This window comes from Corythoichthys intestinalis, chromosome 20 (genome assembly GCF_030265065.1).
Source record: "Corythoichthys intestinalis isolate RoL2023-P3 chromosome 20, ASM3026506v1, whole genome shotgun sequence".
NCBI classification, from domain to species: Eukaryota; Metazoa; Chordata; class Actinopteri; order Syngnathiformes; family Syngnathidae; genus Corythoichthys; species Corythoichthys intestinalis.
In genome coordinates, this window is record NC_080414.1 from 17722866 (window position 1) to 17749910 (window position 27045).

The 27045-nt window shown below is 38.7% G+C and overlaps 1 protein-coding gene across 1 annotated transcript in view; it reads left to right on the forward strand.

Annotated features, from left to right (window-relative positions):
• Positions 1 to 4274: 4274 nt before the first annotated feature.
• LOC130908423 (solute carrier organic anion transporter family member 5A1) overlaps positions 4275 to 27045 on the forward strand; it is a 62042-nt gene continuing 39271 nt past the window's right edge. Inside the window, exons 1-3 of the mRNA XM_057823827.1 lie at positions 4275 to 4293; positions 4546 to 4644; positions 7877 to 9124. Coding sequence (XP_057679810.1) covers positions 8209 to 9124 — 916 coding nt within the window. The 5' untranslated portion in view covers positions 4275 to 4293; positions 4546 to 4644; positions 7877 to 8208. The remainder of the gene's footprint in view (positions 4294 to 4545; positions 4645 to 7876; positions 9125 to 27045) is intronic.

Consider the following 27045-nt stretch of genomic DNA (forward strand, 5'->3'; position numbering starts at 1 on the left):
AATTTTAACAACTTTAACAGTTTATTCACAACATTAAACGATTTCCAAACATTACAAAGGGTACTATGTTTTTTTTTGTTTTTTTTTTATGAAAAAAAAACATGAAAGGTAGCACCAGTTACTTTGCCAAGTAACTATTTACTCTTACCTTCAGGTAACTGAGTTACTAACTCTATTACTTTTTGGGTAATTAGTAAGTAATTTGTAACCAATTAATTACTTTTTAAAAGTAAGATTGACAACACTGGTCATAAAGATGAAGTCTGCAGAATGAAAAGTGATGAAAGCGGAGATTTCATTCTGACAATTTGTTGCCTAACACAATTTGCCTGTAACTATTGTTGATCACTTCTCAGAATTAGCAAAAGAAATGTTCCCTGACTCAAAGATTGCATCGGTAAGTTAATTTTATCAATTGACCTTTTTAATTTATAATTGGACACACTAACGAACTACCTTCAAGTCAAACTGAATTGCGAGCTGAAGTGCCACGAAGTGCAGCCATCAAGACATTATAGAAATGGCCAAAAGTGCTACATACAATTATAACAAAAGTCACTGTTAAATTTTAGTAATCATGATGTAGCTGAAGATATTGATTGTTCTTTGATTGCACCAGGTTATACAGTGCTGCTCGAAAGTTTGTGAACCCCACAGCGATGGTCAGATTTTTTGTAAAAAAAACTAAAATAACCTTATTAAATGTTAAGTTATACCCAAATCCACAATACTGACATTCCAAATAATGGACTGAAAGAAAAGAAATAGTTATATTGTCATTCTTTATTTAACAAAAGTGGTTGATTTAAGAAAAACTCAGATATCATGTGTGCAAAAGTATGTGAACCCCTTCAGTTAATAGGATATTGCGCCTCCTTTTGCAGAGATTACCTCAACCAAACGGTTTCTGTAGTGACTAATCAGCCTCTCACATCTACTTTGGGGGATTTTTGCCCATTCTTCCTTGCAGAACGCAGTCAGTTGAGAGAGGTTTGATGGGCGTCTGGCATGAACTGCTCGCTTCAGGTCCCGCTACAGCATTTCAATGGGATTTAGGTCAGGACTTTGACTGGGCCAGTCCAGAACACGAATCTTCTTCTTTTTCAGCCATTCCTTGGTTGTATTGCTGGAATGCTTTGGATCATTATCATGTTGCGTGATCCACCTTCTGCCAAGCTTAACTTCAAAACAGATGGCGTCAGGTTATGTTCTAGGATTTGACAATATTCCTCAGAATTCATGATTCCCTGGACTATGTGGAGTTGTCCAGGTCCTGAGGATGAAAAGCAAGCCCAGATCTTGACATTCCCACCTCCATGCTTCACTGTTGGGAGAAGGTTCTTTTGGTGGTATGCAGTGTTGACTTTTCGCCAGACATGGCGGTTTTGGTTGTGACCAAACAGTTCAATTTTGCACCTACATCAGTTGATGAAAACTCTTTTTAATTTAGTCTCGACAACACAACTGTTAAAAAAACAAAAAAAAACTACTGAATTGATTGATTAGGAAATCAGGTTGAAATAATAGAAAATTCCAAAATGTTGAGGGGGTTCACAAACTTTTGAGCAGCACTGTATGTTACAATAGTACTAATAAATTCAATTATTTTAAAAATTGAGTTTTATTTTTGTTTCGTATTGCACGGTATATAGAACGTTGTAAGATTAGTCACCAATTTGTAAGGGCATACGTCACTATTTGTAAGATTGCCAACGGCCTGGGGTTGACAGGTATGTAAATATGAGTAAGGAGACAGCACCAAAGTAGCCGCAAGATGGCAGCAGAGAACGCCACAACATGAAGAAGCCCGTAACTGACTCACAATTTCAGATATGAGTAAATTGAGTGAAATCAAGTCACATTTGGAACATGGATGATGGATCCAACTAGGTATGATTATCTTTTCATTAACTTCATTGGCCCCCGCGTTCCTTAATATTATTACTATTGCGTCACACACTGGGGAATGATAGTAGTGGGAAAAATCTCAAAGTAAGACATAGGAATTTGTAATTGTGTGTCTCACTGAAATAGATTGTATTGTAGGAATTCTTTGCTCTCTCTCTCGCTCTCTCTCTCTCTCTCTCTCTCTCCCTCCCTCCCTCCTCTCTCTCTCTCTCTCTCTCTCTCTCTCTCTCTCTCTCTCTGTCTCTGTCTCTGTCTCTCTCTCTCTCTCTCTCTCTCTCTCTCTCTCTCTCTCTCTCTCTCTCTCTCTCTCTCTCTCTCTCTCTCAGTCTCACTCTCTCTACAAAAGGTCACCAACAGCCCCCTCCATCCTCTCAGATTCCACGAAAGAATAAGAAGAATGTTGTGTGCAAAGCAGGATTGCTTATTACATATTGTGTAGTATTTCTCATGAACTTTTAGAACCTGTGTGGGTTTCCTTTTGTAAAAACAACAACAACAAAAAATCCTTTTACAAAATATATGTATCGTTTTAATTAAAGAACACAGTTTCTCATACGGACATCAATTGAACAGCCCTTTATTAATGTTTGGGTGACTCATTCATATTGACGTCATAGGTTTATCTCAGTCACCTGTGTTATTTTTATTGGTGATAAAGATGTGTGAGCATAAAAAGTGAGGAGCATTAGTAAAGTAGATTTCAAGACATTTAAAAGTAAATAAAATGCAGGAAAAAGTTTTTTTTTTTGTATTGATAAATTTATAAATTATAAGTCACTCACATACAACCATACATTCAACCGAAGCTTATCGTTTAGGGTCCTGTGATCAGTCAATTACAGCAAAAAGGTCTTTTTTTTTCCATAGCAAAAGGGTCTTTTTTTTATTTATTTTTTTTTAAACAAACTCGATTTACACAAAAACAAATACAAATCATGGGCGAACAATTCACATACAATCAACAGATTTACAACAACAACAACAACAACAATAAACAAAATGGTCGGGGTCATTTTTAACACAAGCCGTACTGTTTGCAAAGTCTTTTGGTCCTTACAGCTTTGGGGTTCAAAGAGGAACTTAAATCGTCCAAATATAAAGAAAACATTTTCCCAAAAACATGAAAATTTGGTCTTTGATTAGCATATTTTACACAGTGAATGTGAAATTTTGCCAATATTAAAATAAGATTTACAACATATCTTTTATCCATTTCTGGTTCTTCAATGTTGGATAGGCCAAACAAAATATGTCTAAAAACAATTTTCAATGATGGCATAACTTTGGAATTAATATAATTGTTCAGGTCAACCCAAAAGATGTGCGAGTAAGTACATTCCCAAAACAAATGGGAAATAGTTTCCTCTGCATTTGCACAAAAAGAACATAATGTATCAATATTAATGTTAAATTTAACCATTCTCGTCTTTACAGGATAACACCTGTGAAGTAATTTGAGTGTGATTTCTTTTACTTTATTTCTTAATAAATATTTTCTAGGCAAAAGACAAGTATGTTTCCAGTCAATATTTTCGTATAAATTATTCCAATAAGAAATTGCTGCAGGTTTGGAAACTATCTCCCTTTGAAGAAGTCCTCTCAAACAATGGTTGGAGGCTTCAGAGCTTAATAGTGCACATTTATAACCAATAAACAGAGACTTTGGATCAAAGACTGGCACGTTACAATTTCTACCTTTAGGAGAATTTTGTAATAATCTTCGAGAGCCCTCGGGTATTGCATCAAACACAGCAGAATATTCACGAGGCGAAACAACAATACTATAAGATAAACAAAATTCTTGATAAGTGAAAAGTTGACCATCTTCGTTCAATAATTAACTAACTAAGAATATGTTATTTTTGACCTATCTTTCAATATATAAAGATCTATTTCAATACTGTATATCTTGGTTGTTCCAAATGTAATATCTATGTGGTGAAAAATTGTGTTTATATATCATTGACCATGACATAAGAAGTTGAGTGTGGAATTTGGCTAATTTAACTGGTAACTTTGAAATGTTGTAATTACACCTTAACAGAAAGTCTAGACCTCCTACAGATTTAAAGATATGAGTAGTGATAAAATTCCAAATTGAGTTGGGATTTTTCAAATATAATTTACAGCAAAAGGGTCAGCACGGCTCCCAGCTGTCAATATGACGTAGTTTAGTCTTCCCCCAACAAGCCGACAACAGGGGCGAAATGCATGCCGGTACACAAAGTTGATTGAAATTTGTATTCTTGCTTATTCGAGAAAAAAAATGTGATTTTACCGCCATTTTTTGTACGTAATGTGCTAATTTTCTATTTATTCGCGTTCAGTTCGACGTGCTTTGTGAATTTTGGTCCAGTAAAGGTACTCTTGCAACAGTATTAAAAGGTAAAAACTTCAAGTCCCAAGATGGCTGACGTTGTAAACAATCCGCGACTTCAGTGCGGTGCATTCAGAAAACCTTGTGTTTTTGGTCATTTCAATCTTCACACACTTGTAAACTATTATGACTACTCGGTCACACGCTACGAATGAATATAAAAATATTTTATTATTAATTTGGAGAGCAAAGATTGTCTTTCGCGTGTGGTTTTTAAGGGACTACTTCTAAAGTTGCCTAATTTCCTACTGTCAATGAAGGCAGCAACAACAGCAGCAGCAGCTCTGCGCATCAGACAAATTTCATTCAGCGAGCAACCGCTCTGAGGACAACAACAGGCTACCTCCTTTCTGCTCCTTGTGAGTACAACAGCTCTTTAAAGTATTTTCTCGAACTTATTCAGAATGTGTATTGCCTCATTGAGAGCAATTCTTTTGATTTCGTCAATATTGTCGCCTTGTCGCCGCGGTTTCTTGTCAGAGTGACTGAGTGAGCCGTTCAGTGACAGCGTGCTCTATTGTTCTCGTACTGTGTTTGTGCCTTGACAAAAGGACAGATGTTGCTGTTTATATTCTTATTTTAGTCTTTTGGAGCATTTTGACAACACCGACAGTCGATGGTATGCTTCGTTTGTGTTGTTTACTGTCAGCTTTTGGTTTAAATTTGAGCAATTTAGTCATCAAAAGTGACAATTCAAGCTCCTGAACGCATCCAAACTGCACACTGAAAAGATGTTATCAGAAAATTGTGGCAGCGAACAAAATATCTTTTTCTTACTAAAGACTAGTCTCTTTTATATTCGGCATTGTTACTTTATTATAAAATCAAGGTTAAAAATGCAGTATATAAAACCTTAACGCCACCGTAAAGGTCATGGACGTTTCTTAGATTTTTCTTTAACTGACTGTGAAAGATAAATAAAATTATAGTAATTCCAGTGAATATGGTATTTGAGCAATGTTTTAATTGTGTTGATTGTTATTGTTCTCTTCTATTGTTTTCATCTGTAATATTTTGTGATTTTACCATCAAAGATAAGATTACACTTTCAAAAGTGCATTAAATGTGAATACAAATTAAAATTCCCGAGTGTTTCGTCAAACTATGCAGAATTGCACTTTCATTTAAAAATGAAAATACCAGAGCTTAGCCTCAAACGGTATAAACAAAAATAATAAATCAGAATCTAAGCACAAGAGAACAATTGGTTAGCAAAAGTCCGCTAGCTTACATGCTACAAAACGCTAATGTTTTTTTTTTTTTTTTTTTTTTTTTTTTTTTTTTTTTACAATGCTATTAACAAATCGTTCGAAACATATTCCCACAAAAAACGGCTAAATATACCTATAAACTAAATTACAAATGCATTAAAAGGACATTGTAGCTCAAACAAAAAAAAATACCTTATGTTGGCCTTAACAGGGAGGAGCTGGATTTAGCCTTGTTAAACGAGCTATGTCATATTCACTGTTGCCACGAGAGGACAGCTTATCCAAATCAATCAAACTAAATGGAAACACTTTCAGAACAAACCATTGCAACGCCACTGTAATGAAACAAATACTGGAAGCAGCAAAATTTGATTCGAAGCTTTTTTCTAATTGAATTACTCGAGTTAATCATTTAATCGTTGCAGCACTAGTTAAAACCTTCTAAGTGTTTATGTAGATGTAATTTACTTACCATCATGTTTTGTGATTCAATTTCTATTCCAAAAAAATCTGCAACTTCAGCCAGAAAGTAATTATTTAAATTTTGGTTGATTTAAGAAATTTGTGAATTTGAAAGTTTCCCCATCCAAAAATAAGGTTAATCTAATTCTGTAAATCTGTAAAAAAGTTATTTTGACTCAAAGAGATTGATTCAAACCCCCCCAACTGTAATTTCCTTTGCTTTTCGCCTTCTTAAAAAATGCAGATGAGAACAATACAGTTGTGTGCTAAATACCTTTCAAGTGATCCTCGATCTTTAAGACAAGTAATTCTTAAAAGATAAATGTTAGTATGAGTTATAATGATTTGATATTAAAACCCCTCTTAAAGTTTTCGTTTTAACAAAGTTTGTAAAATTATTTTAAGTGGTAGGTCGCCATTCTTGTTACGTCGTAGTGCATGATGTCACCGGGCCAGTTGCCGAACTTTCAGCGTGTCACTCTTAGCTACTTAGCTGCCCTTCCAATTTGAACCAGATCGGAAACGTGAAGAGCAGGACAGCACTGTCAGTCGTTCACAAGATGAACAGCAAAGGCTCAATGAGAGCAGGAAATACAGTACCTGATAAGACGAGTTGGGAAAAACTGGTGATGTACTTGCGGCAACTGCGTCTCAATGACAATGGAGCTAGAGAGTGCTGTTGAGAACACCGGTTCATGTTCCTCAAGGTAAGCTATTGCGTTTTCAAACTTATCCCAGTATAATTATGTAGACTTTTAGCATCCAGAGCTCTTGTGTGCTAACTGTCCTCATTAAATTCGTTATCTGACGGGAACAAATCCTGGAATCGAGTGTAATCCATGTCTTGTACATTGTAACGTGTGGTAGGTAAGATACGTGAATAAAAGTACCAAAAGGGGGAGAAGCTTCCATTTATGCACATTTATTCACAAAAAATAATATTTCCACCTTGACCACTCGTCACTCGGGAGCTCAGCGGTACACACAAACGCGTTCCCAGACGAACTTCAACATAAAAATAATATTCATGTCAGAGTCACTGTGTTCACTGTAGCGTGCCATATTGCTCTAATTATTTGGTATGATTTGGGGAAAACTCCCACGAAGGATAGTCAACAAAAAAAATAACAATAGTAATCAAAATCCGCGTTTTTTCACTCACTCAAAGATCCAGGAATTAGACCGATTCAATGGCAAAGTTGCAGCCGCAATCAGCCCGTCAAATTCACAAAACAGACTGATCCGAAAAGCCGCTGTGGTCCGTTGAATCCAGAAAATAAATAGACAGATCCGAAACCAATATTGCAGCCGCGGTGGGACCGTCAGATCCAGAAAATAGACGGATCCCTTACTTGACTAAGGATCCAGGAAAAATGTTCGTGCCCCAGTTGTAACGCGTGGTAGGTAGGATACGTGCATACAGGGACCAAAAAGAGGAGAAGCTTCCACTTATGCACATTTATTCACAAAAAATAATAATTCCACCTTGACCACTCACGTCACTCCCCTTGTTTCAATTTGACTGGAAATTGCATCCAAAAGCAGCACATCATGGCATTTTACTTCGCGAGTTTAGGCAGCAATACGCAATTGTTGTATACGCTACACATTTGGAAAGATCCCCTTTATGTCATCACTGCGAGCCCGCAAAACATGGCGCCAACTATCGGTCAAAATGTGTACTAAATATTATAAAATATTGCCATTGATTTAACATTTTATGTGTTTCTAACAATATATTTTAGTACAAGAGAACAATTGTGGTTTATTAGAGCCTACATGTATATAAGGTAGAGGATCACTTTAAATAACAGAGCCTTGAGTATCATCTTTAAATTGTCTGGCTCGAGAATTTCTTATGGCATTTCGCTCAGCCTTCATTCAGGGCACAGTCAATACTTGTTTTTTATGTCTCTAGGCTGCTGCTCCGCTGTGGAACAAAGAAAAATAGCATCCAACAAAGAACCATTGCAAGCATCACCGCAATGGGAGTCTAAACCAGACAGATTTCAGAATCAACCCATTGACTGTTGTCACAAGTTTTGTTTATTGGCTTGCAAGGATCATTTATTGAACGGCAAATGGAAAAATGTCTGTAAGCAGCGGCGTCCAGCCCGCCGTGATGATGCCGGTAGGGTGGTCTTTAATTTCGTCCCTACCGCCCTCTAACTGAGTCGTCATGTCGCACTAAAAGCCTTCACAGCGCAGCCAGAATCCTCGCAAAGCTGCACCTCCTTATCCAGTCTTACCATGGCGACGACAGACAGTGACGAAACCGGCAGCGAGCTCTCAGAATCTCTAGAGATCCTCCAACTCCAGGACCAGTACGTGGACTCGGAAAGCTGCTTTAAGTCGAAGAGCTTACCCATCCTGAATGGACCCTGTCAGACAGACTGCAAGGATGTTCGCTTGCTTGACGTGGAAGAGAGCCGCGAACTTCAGCCTAAGTCCCCAGAATCGCCCTCGTCCAGGACCGACTTCTCGCCTTCTGCGTCTAGTATGGTGGGCCTCAGCAGTTCCCTACCTGTGGACCCCCATAGATCAAACGGGGGTAAGAAAGTAGGCTTCTCCCTCTCCCGCCTTATCCACGTTCCGGCTCGGAAGTGCGTGCACATCATCCTCCGAGACTCTCGCTGCTTCCTGTTCTGCATGTGCTACCTGACCTTTATTCAGTCCCTGATGGTTTCTGGCTACCTGAGTAGCGTAATTACCACCATTGAGAAACGTTACAGCCTTCGCAGCTCCGAATCAGGCCTGCTGGTCAGCTGCTTTGATATCGGAAGCCTGCTGGTGGTAGTCTTCATCTCTTACTTTGGCGGCCGGGGTCAAAGACCGCGTTGGCTAGCTGTCGGCGGGGTGGTCATCGCCGTCGGTGCGGCGTTGTTCTCCCTGCCCCACTTCATCTCGCCACCCTACCAGATTCAGGAGATGAACTCAACGGCAAGCAACGAAGGACTCTGCCTTGCCAGTAATGGAAGCGGGCGGGAAGCGGCGGTAGATTCGGCGTCGTGCCCCCGCGACCACGAAGGCAACGAACACAACCTCTACGTGGCGTTGTTCATCTGCGCTCAGATCATGGTTGGCATGGGCTCCACGCCTATCTACACACTCGGGCCCACTTACCTGGATGACAATGTGAAGAAGGAGAATGCCTCTCTCTACCTAGGTAAGTCTACCTGTGGTTCCTAAACTGGAATCCAAGCCATGATAGAATTAGTTTACATTCAAGTGAGTATGCAGACACTTGGTATTTAAAAAAATATGAATTTCATGTAATTAACAATTTTTTAAAAAATGTGGTATCAGTACAGAATCGGCCGATATCGCACCGGTATTGGTATCGGAGGGCCAAAAAAATGACTAGAAACAGCTTAACCGAAAAGTGCCAAAAAGTAGTACACTGCTGGCCAAAAGTATTGGCACCGCTGCAATTCTGTCAGATAATGCTCAATTTCTCCCAGAAAATGATTGTAATTACAAATGCTTTGTATTTTTCTTGCAATGAAAAAACACAAAAGAGAATGGGAAAAAAAAACAAATAAATTATTATCATTTAACACAAAAGTCCAAAAATGGGACGGACAAAAGTATTGGCACCCTCAGCCTAATACTTGTGCTACCAATCTTTGGACAAAATAACTGCGAACAACCGCTTCCGGTATCCATCAGTGAGTTTCTTACAATGCTCTGCTGGAATTTTAGACTTCTTTGGCCAACTTCTCCAGGTCTCTGAGATTTGAAGGGTGCCTTCTCCAAACTGCCATTTTCAGATCTCTCCACATGTGTTCTATGGGATTCAGGTCTGGACTCAGTCCTGACCACTTTAGAAGTCTCCACTGCTTTCTTTCAAAACATTTTCTATGGCTTTCTGAAGTGTGTTTTGTGTCATTGTCCTGCTGGAAGACCCATGACCTCTGAGGGAGACCCAGCTTTCTTACACTGGGCCCTACATTATGCTGCAAAATTTGTTGGTAGTCTTGAAACTTCATAATGCCATGCAACCGGTCAAGCAGTCCAGTGCCAGAGGCAGCAAATCAACCCCAAAACATCAGGCAACCCCTGCCATGTTTGACCGTGGGGACTGCGTTCCTCTCTTTGAAGGCCTCATTTTTTCCCCCCCTGTAAACTCTATGTTGATGCCTTTTCCCAAAAATCTCTAACATTCTTCCAAAACGTTTTTGGCTTTCTCAGTCAAGTTTTGGCAAACTCCAGCCGGGCTTTTTTATGTCTCTAGTTCAAAAGTGGGGTCTTCCTGGGTATCCTACCATTGAGTCCCTTATTCATTCAGATGCCGACAGATAGTACGGGTTGACACTGTTTTACCCTCGGACTGCAGGACAGCTTGAATTTGTTTGGATGTTAGTCAAGGTTGTTTATCCACCATTCGCATAATCTTTCGTTGATATCTCTTGTCTATTTTTCTTTTCCGTCCACTTCTAGGGAGGTTAGCCACAGTGCCATGAGCTTTACACTTATTGATGACAGTGCGCACGGTAGCCACAGGAACATTCAGGTTTTTGGAGATGGACTTGTAGCCTTAAGACTGCTCATGCTTCCTCACAATTTTGCCTCTCAAGTCCTCAGACAGTTCTATGGTCTTTTCTTTTCTCCATGCTTAATGTAGTACACACAAGGACACAGTTAGTAGGTTGAGTCAACTTTAATCCATTTTAACTGGCTGCAAGTGTGATTTAGTTATTGCCATCACCTGTTATGTGCCGCAGGTAAGCAACAGGTGCTGTTAATTACACAAATTAGAGAAGCATCACATGATTTTTCAAATGGTGCCAATACTTTAGTCTGGCCAATTTTTGTAGTTTTGTGGAAAATAATAATGATTTCATTTTTTTCCATTCTCTTTTGCGTTTTTTCATTGCAAGCAAAAATAAATACAGATATTACTACCAAAGCATTTGTAATTGTAATCATTTTCTGGGAGAAATTGAGCATTATTTGACAGAATTGCAGGGGTGCCAATACTTTTGGACAGCAGTGTATACCATTAACTTCCTTATTATTTGGACTATAAGTCACACTAGCCAAAAAAATCATAATGAAGAGCAGAGGTTGCGCTAGACTTTTTCGTTGTCTGTCATTTTGACTGACAGGGTCATAAAAATCCGGTCATAATCTATTTTTACCCGTCACTTAAATTTTTTAAATGATGATAATGACATTGTGGTGACCCTTTGTTTGGCATAATTCACCTTCCGTACTTGTGTGTCCATTTGGCCGAGCGCGTTACAGGTGTAGGTTCACTATCCTCTTCCCCTCACTATCCACTCGCTCTCGCTATATGATTGGCCGAAGAGTCGAAATGCTCTCCCGTGAAATGCCTGTTTAAAAATGTTCCCGTTGTTACTTCTTGCGTTCGCTTAAAAGTGCCCATTTAAAAAGGAAAAGCGATGGATGATACAACACACAGAGCGTATTATTAACAAATGTTAAAGTTGTATAATCATATAGCAAGAATAAGGAACATCACTGACAAGCACAGGCCCCCGCGAGTGAATAGTGAGGGGAATAGGATAGTGCGCCTACAGCTAACAAGACTCTTAACATTGCATACCGCTTCAACATATTCAATAGTATTTAGTTTTCATTCATTTTAAATTAATATTCTGTCCGAACAAGCCTAACAGAGAATCCACACCGTGCCATCACACATCAAGCAGATGAATATGTAACTTTTTCTCCGCAGTGACAAAAACAGCTGACTGTGGCCCCAGTAGGTAGGTAGCCTACCATATGTAGCATATGGAACAATGAAATTAACAGTTCACCAGCTGTGGCCTGAACGTAGTCTCACACTTTCCTCCTGGTGCGCATGGACTTGAATTGCGTGCCCGCTTGTGCAGTCCCTGTTTTTTCACCTCTTTTATCAACACCATCGTCGTTTTGGGGCTTTTTGAAGAAACTTCGGACATTCAGTTGCCTTGACATTTTTTCAGAGTAAGGCCAACGACGTCATGCATCAAGAGAGACAATAGCTAATTAATATGCTCACTCGCCACCCTGTGGTCTGGGGTGTGAATTGCAACCGGTCAAAATGATGGATGGACTTCAGTTTTTTCCGTCGTCGTTTTAAAAAATTGGTCAACGACGGAAAATATTCGGTTAACGCGACCCCTGATGAAGAGGAAGAAATCTTATGGTATATAAGTCGCACCGGAGTATAAGTCGCATTTTTGGAGACTAATTTTACCAGAGACTAATAACAATGTAACATATTAGCAATTTTTAGGCTAACTATAGCATAAACATCACACAACATCACTTGTTTCCCGAACTCTCAATCACATTCAAAATCACAACCAAATCCATTAAAGTCCTCAACTTCATATCACTTTTGAACAACTAAAAAAAAAAACCAAAAACATACAGTAGGTCGTATCTATGTATAAGTCACAGGGCTAAAAAAAAGTGTGACTTATTCCTGAGACTACAATAGTGGAAACAGTGCTACCATATTAACTCAGGACTTCATTGCATACACACTGTCTTATCTGCAAGACGCATTAAATTGCCATTACGCGTGATTGTTTGCCTTGCGATAAGCCTGGCAGCGCCTGACCAGTGCGGAACCACAGAGACTGCTAAGTGGACCTGCAGCACAGCGAGAGGGAATGTGGGCTCGGCGGCAGAACTGGGTTGCCTATGATTAATGAAGCGCTACAAAATGTGTGCGTGTGGGAGAGCGCACCCCATGAAACAACCGGCTGGACGGGGAGCAGATACATTCAGGCGTCTCTGCACGGGTGTCATGTAGACCTGGTATGCCGTTTCGTAATTGTCTCGCATAACTCTCAATGTAATCCTCCCATGTGACCACTTCGGTGAGGCACCCCTCAATCGGCTGAAGGCTTCCACACAGATTCCCGCTGTTCTACTGACCTCTTATTATGAGAACTATGTGTCCTCCACTTATGTGATTCAACTGGCTAAATATTATAAGCTTATGCTCATCAACACCATGAAACATTTCTGATTATATGTTGCCCTCTCTTGCCTTCAGATTCACAGGATTTCACATTAAACATGTCCTCATGTTGCCTCCTCAAGACTATTGATCACATCCTTGCGTCACAGTGAGCCACTGCAGCATCGCTGTTAAAGCGCAGGGTAAAAACAACAACAACAACCCAGCGTTGTTGCTTAGTAAACAGAGGAGTCTTTTCGTATCTGCTTTTGACCTTCACTTTGCCGGTTTCCAGCAGGGATAGAAGGAAAGTGCAGATACGTTCTGGATCTGACATGACCGCCAGGCAAAACGACGTCCTTGATTGCATCCCATATGCTGGGAAATAACCATGGCAACTTGGCACTTTAGTCAGGCCGGTGTGTAATAATTCAAGCTATCACATTTGCATTTTCGAGAGATATAAGCTAACCAATCCCCCTCTTCAACCTTGAGGTGGTCTCTACATCAAAAACCAAAACCCATTTATGTTAACCCCAACCCAAGTTGCAGTCATTTGTGAGGCGGTTTCTTGTGACTATTATGGAGCGCCGCGTTTGGTGATGATTTCCGCACCGGAGTCTCCCCTGACCTGTTGGCAAGGTCGCTGTGGCAACGCGGTGTCATCAAACCATTCGAGCCGAACACCCTCCGCTGCCCTCAAAATTGTCCATTTTAGGATGACCACTTATAATTCGACATCCAGACAAGAGTCAGGGAACCCTTTATCCCTTTCACATCGTCGAAAAACTGCAACGGATTAGACATTCCGAAACGTTGAGCCTTGTATCCCCTTCTAGAGTTGGCTTATCCCTTTAACGCTCTTTAAGTTTAGGTCAAAGGGTTAACTTTTTTTCTAGTACCTTAACCCTCTGTACAATAAATCAGAATGTAGTATGTATGGTTTTAAAAAAAAATGTCAAAGGCATACGAATTCAAAGTTTTGCAAGTCTCTATAAAATAAATGTATTTGGCGGAAAACACTCAGGTGAGTTGAAGTTCAGCTCTGAGACCCCCAATTTGGCCAAATTTCAAAATTGTCTGATAGGCATGTGTGATACATCATTGGAAAGCTTAAAATCTCAATTTTCTGTGGGAAGACAAATGTTGAACAGGAGGGCATTTTTAAAAAAACAAAAATTATTTAAACAGCAAAACCCCATCTGGAGGTAAGAGCACGCGAGAGCAGAATTACAGACGCCATGACTTTAACAAGATATTATCGCATAATTACCTTTTTTCGATCCAAAAACTCCATGTAGCATGTATCACTGAGTGTTAAGACACAGCTGTGAATGGCTGCAGCCGGATTTTGGAGGGATTTTATGGGTGAAACTTGGTAATATAACAAGGGTCGCGATGCAGAAATCGCAGACATCAAGGAGTGTTCGAGATTTTCTTTTTCATATATTTACCCTTTTAAAGTTTTTTTTTTTTTTTTTTAATGTTTCTTTGTTTGGATTGATTATTTATCATCTAACATATTGTAGAAAATGCGACAGTAACAAAAAAAAAATACAATTAAGCGATAGTTATGAGCTAGAGATCCGTGACTTTTTTTACAGATGCCATTTTTTTCATTGTGACATAATTTGTTTAAAAGTTTAAAATAGGCGAGTGAATAATTTTTTAAAGTAGTTTTTTTTTTCTTTTTTTTCAACAAAATATGAGACATCAGTTAATGAATGATTCTAAGCTAAAAACGACAGACATTTTGAATACCGTATTGGCCCGAATATAAGACAGTGTTTTTTGCATTGAAATAAGACTGAAAAAGTGGGGGTCGTCTTATATTGGCGGTCTAGACGTTATACCCATTCACAACGCTAGATGGCGCCAGATATCATTGAAGCGATGTTACGTCATGAAAGATCTCAGCTACTCTCAAGTTGAACCAATTTGCATTATTTTATTGCAATGTTTTTCCTTATTCAGATTTGTTTCAAGACTACAGTTACAGTTAGACTTCACTTTGATGGTTAAGGCAGTTATTTCAATTTTGTTGTTTTATCACAATAGATTGGTTTATTTACATTTCAAAAACCAGAAGCCGTTCATTTACGAATGTGATCTCACTTTAGTCAACATATTTAAATGTTCAGATATTAAGATTTGAATGAGGCAAAATAACATGCTTTTTCTCTCAAATATATTGTTATAATCATTTGTTTCAGATGTATTGTAACTATTTTCTGTATAAAAATTAATTTGGTGTTCAAAAGTCTTTTTTCAAACTTGAGTCTTGAAAAACAGGGGGTCGTCTTATAATCAGGGCCGTCTTATATTCGGGCCAATACGGTAATAAATATAATTAATTACCTTAGTTTTATGGCTGGCTTGAAACAAAAGCAGCTGCGCAACGTCTGTAAACGGGGTTTTCAGGGTAAAACGGACAAATTAAAAATAGCTCGGGGGCTTCATGCGCCATGAATCTGCTATGGCAGCATATCGACATATTGTTCTATCAAACACAACAGTTGTTTAGTCTTAAAATACAGCAGTTTCTTTTTAAGAGGAGTGCAGAAGCAGAAACTGCTTTTTCAGTCTAGTCCGCCATTTTCAAATATGTTATTTCATGTGTATATGGTATCCTCTCGTGAATTAATAAACTTGTCGTAAAAGCTTTTTTTGGGTTCCGGTGGCGGGATTGGCGATGCGGCGGCGTAGGGTTGGTCGCCAACGGGCTTACACTCATAAGAGATTCACACGATTACTGGGTTCTAGATCACAGAACTGATTTGTGTACACTCTACCCCTTTCAATCACTTAGCTTATAGTCTTATAGACACCCCCACCCGCATTCTCCTCTTTCACTGGCCAATTGGCCCCCACATGGTGTAAACCGGAAATACATCTCGCTGACGATAGCACCAGCATATTAGTAACTAGTTTAGATGTTCAATGTATTTCTTGTTGTTGTTTGTGTATGTGTTTCTTTTCTTTCGTCTCTTGTATTTCTTTTCTTCTGTCCCCCCATAATCCCTTCCTGTTCGCTGCTTTGTCATAATAAAAAGGTATTTTGAAGGATCACAATGGGAGTATATCAGACTCTCCATGTGAAACATTAAAACTGTTCAGAATCCGGGCACTTAGACTTCCATTCTCTGTGTCAAACAGCTGAACAGGACAGGTTAAAAAAAAAAAAAAAAAAAAAAAAAGTAAAAGCTTTTTTTAAAATCCATTTGTTATTTAGTTCATAGGTATATTTAGCTGTTTTTTGTGGGAATACGTGTTTGAACGATTTGTTAAGCATCTTAAAACATTCAAGCTAGCGGACTTATTCTAGCAAGTTAAGCAATTGTTGTTTTGTTGTACTTAGATCCTCATTTCATTTTTTTCTACCATTTGAGGCTGAGCTCAGATATTTTAATGTATTTTTAAATTAAAGTGCAATTTTGCATAGTTTGAAAAAACACTCGGGAATTTTATTTTGAAAATGCAATCTTAACCAGCCTTTGTTTTGTATCCCTAAAATTCATTCTGCAATGTGTTAAATGTTCCTAATCTGATTATTCGAACTGACTAGTTGAGAGTTTAATTGACTACTAAAATATTTGATATCTGCAGCCCTAATTTTGGTCTTGGCCCGCATGAAGGGTCGGTGTCAAATCCTGGTTCCCTGGTAAAACAAATTTTTGAGCCAAAATGGTGCGCTTTGTTGTGGATTGACCCTGTGCCTCTTTGTGCAAGCTTTTGAGGTGTTTATGGGCATTTTAATTTAAATTTCAGGACTTCCACTTGTAGCTGATGAGGGTGCCTTTTTATGGACTTAGCTTGCGGGACGAGTTTGTGTCAAATTCTGTTCCTCAAACTAATTTTTAGCCAAAATAGCCAAAAACTGAGCCCTTAGAGGTAGAATTATTGGCACTATGAAAACAAATGTTAAATTCCATTACAGTGGTACCTCAACATACGATCGCTTCGACACACGATCTTTTCGACATCCGACGTAAAATTTGACTCGCCATTTGTTTCTACATCCGACGACATGCTCTAAATACGACTATCTATGACAGCACTGCAGTTTCTTTATTTTCCCGCAAGAGCGCATGGCAGATTTTCTTGTGAGAGAAATCAACATGGGCTCCAACAATGTTAGTGCAGGTGTTGGAAAAAAGGAAAAAGGTGATGCTTACCATTACCGATGACATGAAGATAGATATGATAGAAAAATATGAGCACGGGGTACGCATCCTGATATGGCTTGCCCAATAATACAGCCGTAGACGGTCTATGACGGTCCTCCTCTGTTTGCCAGTCTTTATAAGTTAAGGTGGAAATAATTATTGTGGTAAATCGCCAGCTTCGTCAGGTTTCTAATCATTTATTCCATCAACTTGTGGAACACAACACGCCTAGTGTCCCCCGCAGCAAGTAAAATACAGTGAAAGTAAAGAGCAGTAAAACTAAAGTCAGCCATCGATGCGTTCAGGTACACCACGCAAACACATTTGCCACATCAGAACCCGGTTTGTTACATTACTACTTGTATTATTACTATTTTTTTTACTCGTATTAATATTATTATTCAATATATTATTATTGATATTTGCAATAGTAACATCAGTATTTAAAAAGAATTTAGGTTTTCGGGCTATGGAACGGAATTAATGGAATTATAATGTATTCTTATGGGAAAATCCTGCTCGACATAAGACCATTTCGACTTACAAACAAGGTCGTGGAACGAATTAACTTTGTATGTAAAAATACCACTGTATAGCCATTTAACACTAGATTATTTGCTCCAAATACCACCGACTCAGTCTTAAACCGAAAGCTGAGATGGTCTTAAAAAAACAGGTGAAATGGCCGTTGCTCACAAAAGTGGACCTGAAATCAAAAATTAGCTTCGCATATCTGTTAAAAACATGAAATAAAACCGAGGACCACTGTAAAGGCACTCTCAAAATTACATTTTTTGAGTAAGCAAATTACCCCCCCGCTTCATTCTCCAGCTTTTACCTTCTTGTCATCTGTGATTTACATGGCACTGATGCTGAAAAGGTGCTATTAATGCATGAAAGGAGTGGGCGCCTTAGGCCGAACGGGTTAAGGACTGATTACATTACATACTGCATGTCCTCATGACCTTTTAAGGCGACATGTACAGCTGCAACCTTTCCTTACATGTGCATTCTTCATCGTTTAACTACTGTTTTATAGTCAAGTGTTAGAATACATTTCGAATCGTATTATCGTGTATCCATTTATGATGTTTTTACTCATTGACCTATTCTACTTATAAAGAAAGGGCCGCGGTATATTCTCTATAATTTAACCCTGACAAATTAGGAATTTCACGGGAGTTTATTAATGTCTTTTGTCATGTTCTGTGCTCGGTCGCTACACAGAACATGGACTTGTTTCATGTGGGTTATGGATTTGCTTTGCTCGCTCAGTTTCATAACAATCAGGCGTACTGACCTCATTGACCCTCAGTCAGCCGTCTCAAACTCGCACCCTCCGGGGATGACGGCTCACGCTACCACACTCAACCACTCCGGTTTCCTCATATTGGCTTTTCACACGGAGGTTCGATATTACCCCCCATCCTTTGGTCTTTCTTTGCACAGTGAACTTTTTTCTGTTCACATTTTCCCAAAATTTGGGTCAGAGGTATGCCTGGAAGCACCTAATTTGAATTTATCGCAACTTGTCATACCAGCATCATGGAACTTTTTGGTGGTTGATCTTTGCTACATTTTAGCTAGAAATTTGCCCGTGCTAGCTACTAACCCCTTGTATACCATGTGACCTTTCTATTGAAGCCTCATCTGAAGGATGTGTTTTTGCCGTGTTCTTCCCCCTCGAAGCAAGTGTGGGAGTCTAGTTTGTTTCCAGTGGTAGAGTTATTACTCACTGTTCACGTAGTCATTTCTAGACATCATTGCCGGATGCCCACCGGCCGTTAACAGAGGACTGGCCGGATTGTTTTGACAGTGTGGGAAGGTTCCTGGGGAAATGCCACAAGCGAGGTTGTGATTGCAGGAACACTGAGAAACCTTTTGTTTTCAGCTATGCCGCCAGGGGGGAGAAAAAAATTGGACATATTTTTTTTCGCCCTTTGTTCTTGCTCGCTCTTTGGTCCCTGTTGTTTCACCTAATCCTCCCTTCATCCCTGCCTCTGGTTGAATGATATTTTTTTTTTGTAAAATCCATAAGGATGGTGTTTAATTGTCCACAAAACCCTAATGAGACGTTCAAAGATAAAACAACTTTTTAAATAATGCATTATTAGTTGTAAATTCAGCCTATACATGATATCAAAATAGTATTTTGTTTATCTGTTGATTGTAGCTAATGGGTCATTGTAGCCTACATTTTCTGTGACGACAATTTAAATGCAAAATCAAGTAAAAGAAAGTCTCCGGCCATTTATTTTTCGAAATTTTCTGACATTCTTCCTTCGCTCTGCCCCTTTCTGACTTCAAGCTGTCGTTTCCCTTTTGAGGGCTCATCTGTTCCAAACATTCTCTGCCATCTGACCTAACAAGGCGGGATAGCTGCTGCCAGAATAATTCGGCAACACCAAAAAGATGCGGCCCGACAGGCGTGAGCGTTGTGCCAAATTTCATGTCCGAATGCCGCGACCACTTGCTCATTCTCTGTTATGCAGCTAAATATAGCATTAAGCTGCTTGCATATCTGGTGACACTGGCTAATTAGTTCAGGTTTAATTAATGGAGCTAATAGTAGAGAAAGTTATCCGTTTTGTGCTGTAATTGTATACCAAACTAAACTAAGCCTGCACACTATATCGTTTGAACATTGCCATCACAATGTGCGTATGTGCAATAGTCACATCGCAGGACGTGCACTTTTTTTTTTGTTTGTTTCTTTTAACATGTAAACTTTAATTTGACTTCATAAAAGCAGCACGTGTGCATATACTGGATCCTTTTTATATACAGCATCCCTGGATTAAACGGCATAAATTCGGGATGTCCCCGATCCGAACATGTGATCGGAAATCAGGCCAATCGCGCAGTTTTTCAGAGGATTGGAATCTGTTGAAAAGGATCGGCTTTTTAATTTAAAAAATATATTTATGTTTTTGTTCTTCATGCTTGTACAGTCTCTCATCTTCCCTCCAGTACGTCCAAACTCTTTTTCTTGGTCACCAGTGCAGCCGGTGTTTGGTACTTAAAGCATAGACTTCATAATGGTATCGATGGGTCAGATCGGTCATGCACTGCGCCTTGCCTTCAAGTAGGGAGCCGCCCACATCAAAAGGAACTATTCACAAACGCACGCAGCGATCTAACGCCGGATTTATGTTGGAAAAGTACGCACCGCATACAAACAGGAAGGATTGTCTCAGGAGTGATTTGTTTGATGATTCAAGGTAATTATTATATTTTTCGTACCATGCATGGCATTGCATACATTGTGAAACGGGATAAAAAATTAATGGGAGAAATTAGCCGCTACTGCATTGGCATCATAGTTCGCAATATTTACGTAAAATAAATGCTAACTGCACGTTTTTTTTTTTTTTTTTGCTTTTAACCAAGAATCGAGACAGTTTTACGTCCATATCTATAAAGAATTCAGGGATTTAAGCATTTGAATTTTCACCGGAAAAGCTCTGTTTACGTAAGGCGGCCGCTAACTACATTTAATAACAGACTAGCATTGTACTTTGACTTATTTACTTAAAATAAATGCAAACTGCACGATTTTTTGCTTTAACCAAGAATCGTCCATATCTATAAAGAATTCGGGAATTTAAGCATTTATTCACAAGAATTTTCACCAGGAAAGCTCTGTTTACGTAAAGTGGCCGCTAACTACACTTAATAACAGACTAGCATTGTACTTTGACATATTTACTTAAAATAAATGCTAACTGCACCAAGAATGGAGACTGTTTTACGTCCATATCTACAAAGAATTCAGGGATTTAAGCATTTATTCACAAGAATTTTAAACGAAAAAAGCTCTTTGTGCTCTTTTACGGCCTCGCCAACAATGCAGGCCCCCTATTTATCGGCCCCGTGACCCGTGTCTCGCCAGTACATTATGAAGTCTATGCTTAAAGTTAACGATGATTGACAGGTTTGATCTGGCCAGGAAAGCCTTGGTAGCTCTACAATCAAAGGCCCAAATGTGCGAAACATCGTTAGAATTGCAGCCCCCTTGGTGCTTTGACAACTCATTCATTGTGTAGGTGAGAGTCTGTTCTCGGCAGCGTGAGCGTCAAAGCGTGAGTGAATTTGAGTGAACCCATGCAATGAAGCATTTAATAAAGTAGAGCATTTTTTCTACGTTATTCTCTAAAAAAAATAAAATCACATTATGAAGGCCGTACGGTGGGGCTGTGGTTAGCACGTCTACCTCACAGTTCAGGGATCGGTGGTGCAATCCTGCCTACGGCCTTCCTGTGTGGAGTTTGCATGTTCTTCCCATGTGTGAGTTTTCTGCAGGTTCCAACAAAAACATGCACGGTATACGGATTGAACATTGTCTGAAGGTGTGAGTGTGTGCATGAATGGTTGTGTGTCTATATGTGCCCTGCGACTGACTGACAACCTGTTCAGAGTGCCCGGAGTTAGATGTGATAAACTTCAGCACCCCCGCGACCCTTCGTGAGGATATGCGGTTCAAGAGGGAATTATATGAATGATATGGAGAGTGATTAAAAGTATGGCGTTAAAGGCGATGCAATGAAAAATGTGCCTACATTTTGTGCTGGTGCACCTTAAGAAAAAAAGTTGAGGCACCAGTGCAACCATTGCAAAAAGTAACGTAAGTTTCGCACCATAAGGCGCACCTGACTACAAGCCGCCACCCACCAAATTTGACACGAAAAGACATTTGTTCATAGATAAGTAGCAGTGGACGATAAGCCGCAGCAGTCCTTGCTGTATTATGGGATATTTACACCAAAAGATATTAACCTATAACACTTTATTTGACAGTGGCATCATACAACTGTCATAAGACCAAATGAACCACCGTGAAGCCTTGAACCAATTGGCTGCAAAGCTTCATTGCTTCATGAAGCTTCATTTGGCCATCACTGCCTCTTTGGGGTAGACAATCAACTTCTTCCGCCACCTGCTGTCAACACTGTTGTCGTCCGACATGCCTCCTAGCATGGATTGTAGCACTACAGATGTAAATAACAATCAAAATTCATGTTATGCGCTAATTATTTCTTCAGTTACTGTTCCAGTTGTTTAATTAATTGCTAGTTATGGTATTTAGTAACACTTTTTTTGATAGTGGCGCCATAGACTGTCATTAGACAATCATAATTATGACATGACACTGTACTGAGCATTAATGAATGCTTATAACATATGTCATTTAGTGTTATTCGGCAAATTAGCCCACTTTTGAATGGATGTAAAAGATCCGAGCTGGACATAAACGGAGTTAGTGACATAATTTGCCAGATGGCACCTAATGACATCTGTCATAAGCATTCAGTAATGCCCATGATACTGTCATGTCACAATTATGATGGTCTTGGGACGACGCTGTCAAATAAAGTGTTACCTATTAACCCAAATAAATCAACAAATAAACCGCATTGGACTATAAGCCACAGGATTCAAAGTGAAAGAAAAAAGTAGCGGCTTACAGTCCGAAAATGACGGTAAGTGTGGAGCTTTGGCGATATACTGTATATCGCAATGTTAATTTTTTCCAATATTGTTCAGGCCTTTACCAAACAGAGCTATTCAAGTTATCTGGTGAAAATTCGAGTTATAATATCGCAAACACCGCCAAAATTGCAATGATAGTTTTTCCCAATATCATTCTGGTCGAAATCAAACCCCAAATTAACAAGGTTTTGCAGATACCTGGATAACCATGACCTGGATGCCTTCCTCATCTACTTGTTAGGTTTCAGTCCTAAATGACTGTGAGATTATATTAAAATTAGTAGTGGTTTGGGAGAATTCGACAATAGTTTTCCAGTAAACAGCAGCAGGATTTGCACATCTGCGACGGTGTGAAAAGACAAATAAGTGTGAAAGAAGACAAGTTGATACCAGACACATTTACCCCCTTGTGTGGGAGTTGTGTTACAATAGATTGGTTGTCAGTCACTTTGCTTACCCGCCTCCACATCTGCGATGGCAGTGACGGTAAGCATTACCTGGATCTTCCGCCACCATCATTTAACCAAATCGCATCACGAGGTATAACTATGTTAAACTTACTATCAAATAGGACTGTCCCAAACGACTTTTCTCCCGATTAGTTGACTAATCTAATATATATATATATATATATATTTTTTTTTTTCAAACAAATCTAGCAATTAAATTTTTGTTGACACTTATTAATTCACAAAAGCATTTTGGAACAATTCTTAAAAAAAAAAAAAAAAAAATCTAGCATTAATATTATAGTATACTACTATACATTATAGTATTACTATAATTATAATTATATAATTACTCATTGCCAATCAGATTTTTCATTGAGGGTGTCATTTTAAAGTTATACTTGGTATATAATCTGAATTCTGAAATATGTGAGACTGACTCCAGAAATCATTATATGTTGAACATACCGTGCTTTTGTTTTGAAATGATCACTGAAAGTACGTCGGCTAAACCGCTAACCGTAAGCTTTACACGCCGCAAAGAAGTGCACTTCTGTTTTTGTCATTGCATGTGGTGTTATTAATAGATTTTTTTCTTTCTTTTTTTTCGTCGGCAAATGCTGTTAACCATCGATTTTTCATGTTCGCAGTGTCACATTTTAACCGCAAGTTTGCATTTTGGAGAAGATTGCCCATATTTTACAGCAGGCTAAAGTGGTTAGTAGGTTGTCTTTTTCCCCATTAGCCTCAATGTAGCAATGCTAACGTTTTACAGTGTTTTAATATAGATATGTTTCCTTATTTTGTATGTCTGAACTTTAATTCTACGGCGTGTTGATGACCAATAAACATCTGTGAAAGGAACAGGAGTCTGATATGCAATCAACACGCACGCACATATGTATGCACGCATGCATGCGAGAATAAAACGCAGCCGTGAAAATTACCGCCCTCATTTTTATTTACCGTGGGATAAATGGATTTATTGCATATCGTGACAGGCTTAGCAACTTCAATTAAAAAATGTCCTTAATTAGTTGAATGTACTCACGATCTGCCAGCTTTTTGTCTCCTGTCATCTTGCAAAATTACAACTGGGTGACGCCGCTTTACGTGTTCATTCACGCATTGGCATTGAAGAGACTGAACAGAGAGTGTACTGTCCCTGACAAAAGTCTTGTTGCTTATCCATTTTGTAGAAACAATTGCTAATAACCTGACTTTTAATTATTCAATTAGTTTCAGAAATGGCTCATATGAAAGCTAAGACCCTTTCAAATGTACAAAAATATATTTGTTTCACTGAAAAAAGATTTATCATTTATTGAAGACATAAAGGTCAAATTTTGGCAAGACGAAAGTTTTGTCGCCTACAGAAAGTAGTGTTAAAATTGAACAAAAAATGTACTCCCAAATACAAAAATAGGTTACATAACATAAGCGAATTAAGTAGTGGTGCTGTGAGATCCAAATTTAATATTTTGTATGACTTCCATGGGATTAGACAAGGATTCATACAATTTATTGATGAAGTCGTCAGGAACATCAAAGAAAGCAGTCTTGCATGCCTCCCAGAGTTCATCAACATTCTTTGGTTTCGTCTTCCATGCTTCCTCTTTCATCCTACTCCAGACATGCTCAATGTTCATGTCTGGTGACTGGGCTGAAGATTGAAGTATGCGATGGAGCACCATCCTGCTGTAGAATTTGTCCGTTTTTATGGTTAGGAATGTAAGAGGCAGCTAAGATTTGCTGATATTTCAGACTATTTATGTTGCTTTCCACCTGCAGATCTCTCGCACACCCCCATACTGGATGTAACTCCAGACCAGGATTTTGGTAATGATATAACCACCGAACTTCACTGTTTTCTGAGTGAATCTCGGTTCCATGCGGGCTCCAGTAGGTCTCCTGCAATGTTTGCGGCGACTGTGGTGTAATTCAATGGAAGATTCATCTGAAAAATCCACTTTTCCAGTGTCCATCCTTTTGACAGGCTGTGGGCCTTGGCAAATGCCATACGGTTTTTTAATTGTCTGCACCCTGAGATATAAATAGTGTGAAATATCAACAAATCTTAGCTGCCTCTCACATCCCTAACCATAAAAAGCAGGATGGTGCTTTATCGCATACTTCAATCTCTACCTCAAAGTTTCTCAAGGCAAGGAAAGATCAAGATCCTCCAGGACTGGCCAGCCCAGTTACCAGACATGAACATCATTGAGCATGTCTGGGGTAGGATGGAAGACGAAATCCAAGAATGTAAATGAACTCTGGGAGGCATGCAAGACTGCTTTCTTTGATGTTCCTGATGACTTCATCAATTTATTGTATGAATCCTTGCCGAAGCCCATTGAAGTCATACAAAATATTAAATTTGGATCTCACAGACCAACTACTTAATTCGCTTATGTTATGTAACATATTTTTGTATTTGGAGAACATTTTTAGTTCAATTTTCACACTACTTTCTGTAGGCGACAAAACTTTTGTCTTGCATAAAATTTGACCTTTATGTCTTCATTAAATACATCTTTTTTCAGTGAAACAAATATTTTTGTACATTCAACATCATTTGGGAGGGTCTTAGCATTCATATGAGCCATTTCTGAAACCAATTGAATAATTAAAAGTCAGGTTATTAGCAATTGTTTCTACAAAATGGATAAGCGACAAGACTTTTGTCAGGGACTGTACTTTCCTTTGTTTCGTTGAAATAAGTCAATGCTTTGGCCACTCTGGTGCGCTTTTTTGGCCTTGTGTCGTTTTACCCGCTTGCAAACAGAGTGTCTGCTGTTCTCAACTTTCCACGCATATATTTTTTTAACCCTTCATTAACCATCGACGGGATGGTGTGCTCGTCGACACATTGACGTTATCAATGACATCGACTACGTCGACTAGTCGGGGAAGCTCTAAACCTTGACCTGCTTACCTTCCTCATCCACTTGTTAGGTTTCAGTCCTAAATGACTGTGAGATTATATTAAAATTAGTAGTGGTTTGGGAGAATTCGACAATAGTTTTCCAGTAAACAGCAGCAGGATTTGCACATCTGCGACGGTGTGAAAAGACAAATAAGTGTGAAAGAAGACAAGTTGATACCAGACACATTTACCCCCTTGTGTGGGAGTTGTGTTACAATAGATTGGTTGTCAGTCACTTTGCTTACCCGCCTCCACATCTGCAATTGCAGTGACGGTAAGCATTACCTGGATCTTACGCCACCATCATTTAACCAAATCGCATTACAAGCTACAACTATGTTAAACTTACTATCAAATAGGACTGTCCCAAACGACTTTTTTTTTTCTCCCGATTTTTTTAAACAAATCTAGCAATTAAATTTTTGTTGACACTTATTAATTCACAAAAACATTTTGGAACACTTAAATTCTTTATTAAAGTACAAATAAACACGTAAATAACAATAATAAATCACAAATTATCAATGAGGTCAAATGCTGATTGCATTAACGAGTGCAAAAGAATGGAATGTAAACAGATTCAGAACACTGACTTCGCCTTTCCAACATGATTCAAAAGAATTCCAAAAAAAAAAAATCTAGCATTAATATTAAACTATACTACTATATATAATAGTATTATAATAATTATAATTACATAATTTCTTATTGCCAATTAGATTTTTCATTAAGAGTGTCATTTTAAAGCTATACCTAGTATATAATCTGAATTCTGAAGTATGTGAGATTGACTCCAGAAATCATTATTTATATGTTGAACATAATGTGCTTTTGTTTTGAAATGATCACCGGAAGTACGTTCGCTAAACCACTAACAATAAGCTTTACACGCCGCAAAAAAGTGCACTTCTGTTTTCGTCATTGCATGTGGTTTCAGTAATAGATTTTTTTTTTCATATTTTTCGTTTTCAAATGCTGTTAACCAGCGATTTTTCATGTTTGAAGTGTCACATTTTAACCGCGAGTTTGCATTTTGGAGAAGATTGCCAATGTTTTACAGCAGGCTAAAGTGGTTCGTACATTGTCTTTTTTCCCGATTAGCCTCAATGTAGCAATGCTGACGTTTACAGTGTTTAA